A 3,588-nucleotide genomic window follows, 5' to 3' on the forward strand; every position below is an offset into this window, starting at 1 on the left:
ATATATATATATATATATAAAATAAGTAAGATAATAAGTAAGAAGCGCCAAATATAAGAGATATACGAAACTGGATCTTAATATCTAATAATATTTCTAAGTAATTTTCAATTTTTGAATACATTTTTAGTTGAACAAACTGCTCATCGATTGTTGTCAGGTTTGAAATGCGATCTGATCAGATTAATAATAATAAAACTAATAATAATAATAATAATAAAATAATAATAATAATATTAATAATAGTAACAATAACTATAATAATAATAACATACAAATAATAATAATAATAATAATAATAATAATATAACATACTCTAATAATAATAACATTACAAATTAAATTAATCCTTAATTTAATTAATCTTTTACTTGCTTCATAGGCATTCTACGTAGGCATATAAAAAAAATATGTCCGATATCTAGTTCTAATGCATGCGATAAAAGTATTGGTTAGGGCTAATAGATACGAGTTTGAAAGGTCGTCAGTTTTAATTAATGCTAATAAACATCTTAAAATACTGCAACTTATTGCGACAAATATCAATTGAATTGTTCAATTAAACGCTACGTTTGCACATAATTGCAGAGGGAAAAAAAAGAACTAGGTCTCGATAACGTCGTCTTTCAAATAGATGAGTCCCATGTTGGAAACAGCGAGACAAGGTGTTACTTTGAAAACTCAACGGCCGTTTTAAATGAGCAAGTCATTGATTCAAGTAAAGAGCACGCAACATGGAACAACAGTGTGGAATTCCTTATGTCATGTATCGCTGTGTCGGTCGGTTTCGGTAATATTTGGCGATTTCCGTTTACGGCTTATGAAAATGGCGGCGGCGCCTTTCTCATTCCGTACGTAGTCCTGCTCTTTCTGGTAGGTAAACCATTTTACTTTTTGGAGATGATCATCGGACAGTTTTCCGGCAGTTCATCTGTCAAAGTCTGGAACATGTCACCAAGTTTCGTCGGTAATAATATTTCGACCTGATAATTTTCTCACGAGACAAACTGAAAAATATATAGGCAAATAGTTTTATTTTCAGAAGAAACGTTTGGCAAGTAATATATAGAGATGCACGATTTTGCAAGCACCACGATTTTTTTTAAATAGTAGTGTGATGTGTAACTAGCTTTGTAATCGCAAAATTGCGTGTAATTTAAAATCGCATCTGCGATTTAATATTTTACATTTATTCTTTTTAATTCTTTTAATTCATGCAAACAATTTGATTACCGCGCCATAAAAACTAGTATAATATTTTATGAAAAATTCTTCTGTAAACTAGTTTATACAGAAGAAATCTTATTCCGAATTTTATTAGGGATTTTCAATGCTATTACATTAAAGAACAAATGCTATTGTATTTGCTGCTAACAATTAATATTTTTTATTTACAGCTATCACTGCTCTGAATCAAAGATTTTTAATGTGACTAAAATAGAAAATTGAATAAATGTATAATATACACACATAAAAATTGTGGTGCTTATTATCATGTTTATTGCAATATTTAAAAAAGATTGTGATGCAAATTTTGAAAATTGCACATCCCTAGAAAATGTATTACTAATAAAATGCGTAAGTTACGGGTGATGTAAAAATTAACGCGACACAAAATGTGTAAAGATAAATTATACAGAGTGTTCAGCAAGTGAAAGAAAATTTAAAGAGTTGTTCTAGATGATAAAATAAAATGACGGAAATCAAGAATACTAAAATTGCGCTGAATGAATTAACAATAACAAAAAAATACGAGCCAAAATTAAAACTAGAATTTACAAGCTAAAAATTCTGGATATTTCGCTTGAAATCTCGGATGCATATAAAAATACATGTAGGTTAGTAAAATTTTATATAATCAGAATAATAAACGAATAATTATTTCACATCTAATTGTTCATTATTAATTTAATGTAAGAAATTGATCAATCATATATAGTTTATTATTCTCCTCACATTCAACTATAATCGATCAGTTTCTTACAACTTAAGAATTACTGTAGTTATTGTAAATCAGAATTAATACAGACTAACGCGGGAGAAAAGTCAAAATAAGAAATTTGACTTTTGATTCCCTCGGACGCTTATAAATACCTCGGACGTTTTTAGAAAATTCCCCCAGACTGCATCTCCGATGAGACGTTCTAAAAAAGAGAACGGTGTCTGGAAAAAAAGGACGGATGGCACTTCTACATGCATTAACACTACGCGCGTGAATATTTAAATATTCAGAATTACAAAATCAAGGAAAAAACAATTTTAATGATTTCGTCTTTTAATTATAAATGAATAATCATGTGCTTTAGACTTTTTCCAATAAACATTATGACTGATATGAATAGAGAGAGAGTACAAAATCTAAAAGATGACTAAATTGTTATAAAAATATCTTTTAGAAAGACATCAGATCTTTAACATGAGCGATTTTGTACTAATGTCCCTGATATCGAAGAATTTAATAAAATAAAAATATATAATAAAAAGAATAGTGTCGATATGGAGTAATTTATATCAATAATTCGTCGCTTGATATTCCATATATCGATACAAGCCTGAATCGGTTTTCAAAACACTCTTTGATGAAATAGCTGAAATAACTAAAATCCATCAAATTAACAGAGGTTTCAACGATTTTAACTATTTCAGCGATTTATTTTCATCAAGGGCATAGTAAAAAAAGTAGATTATACTGTGTGATATCCACTTCTTCAGAAGGTGCAGAACATTTTACGGTAACATGTATAAGATCGTTATGTCCTCTCCCAGGTTTCTCTCTGTTATAAGTTATAAGATTAATGACTGCAGCACAGATTCTTGCATAATGGGCCTTCTATTAATTTAATTCTTCTATGGGCTAATAAGCTGTTAATCATAAATTAGAAGTCAGAAGCCAAAAATTGATGACTGTGATTGATCAATGATTGATCACGCTTCTGCGTGTAAGATTATAAATCAGCTTTCTGCAAAAGCCCTAAAGGAACAATAGTGTCGCTGTACTTAGTGCCGCTTTATGCCGACTGCAAATCACGGCGCGATGTTTGTCGCGTGCTACACGTGATATCTAATGAGCGTACAGTTTTATCGATGTTCTCATTCTAAAGTTACGCTCATTTGGATATCGCACGCGACAAATATCGCGCTGGTCCGTAGCCGGCATTAGCACCGAGGCCGTCGAAACACTACCGTGGCTGCATTTCATTTAACGTTCACAATGCTCGGAATCTTTTTATCCTTGTCGTTTATCAAACAAGGACAAACGATGCTCGCGAACATTGTGAGTGTTAAGTGGAACGCAGCTCGTATCTTTTGATTATTACAACAATGGAAAGATTGTTGCTACTAATCCAGATAAGAATAAAAAGTGATACTTCTTTCATCTAAATATCATTATTTTTAAGGATGAATAAAGAAATCAATATTAAATATTACAGACACAAAACAATAAGAAATAGACATTAAACATAAGATGTTCAAAGATGTTGAAAGCTTTTAGGTGTACAACTTTGCTTCCGCCGTTTTTTTTCCGAAATTCGAGGCTTTATTGTAAAAAACTGGTTATATATTTATGATTCAAAGTATTGTCCATCC

The 3,588-nt window shown here is 30.6% G+C and overlaps 1 protein-coding gene across 1 annotated transcript in view; it reads left to right on the forward strand.

Annotated features, from left to right (window-relative positions):
- Nucleotides 1-430: 430 nt before the first annotated feature.
- Nucleotides 431-3,588, forward strand: part of LOC105621703 (sodium-dependent nutrient amino acid transporter 1-like) — a 23,800-nt gene continuing 20,642 nt past the window's right edge. The window contains exons 1-2 of the mRNA XM_012203167.1: nt 431-451; nt 589-967. Coding sequence (XP_012058557.1) covers nt 431-451; nt 589-967 — 400 coding nt within the window. The remainder of the gene's footprint in view (nt 452-588; nt 968-3,588) is intronic.

The sequence above is a fragment of the Atta cephalotes genome (assembly GCF_000143395.1).
Source record: "Atta cephalotes unplaced genomic scaffold scaffold00036, whole genome shotgun sequence".
Classification (NCBI taxonomy): domain Eukaryota; kingdom Metazoa; phylum Arthropoda; class Insecta; order Hymenoptera; family Formicidae; genus Atta; species Atta cephalotes.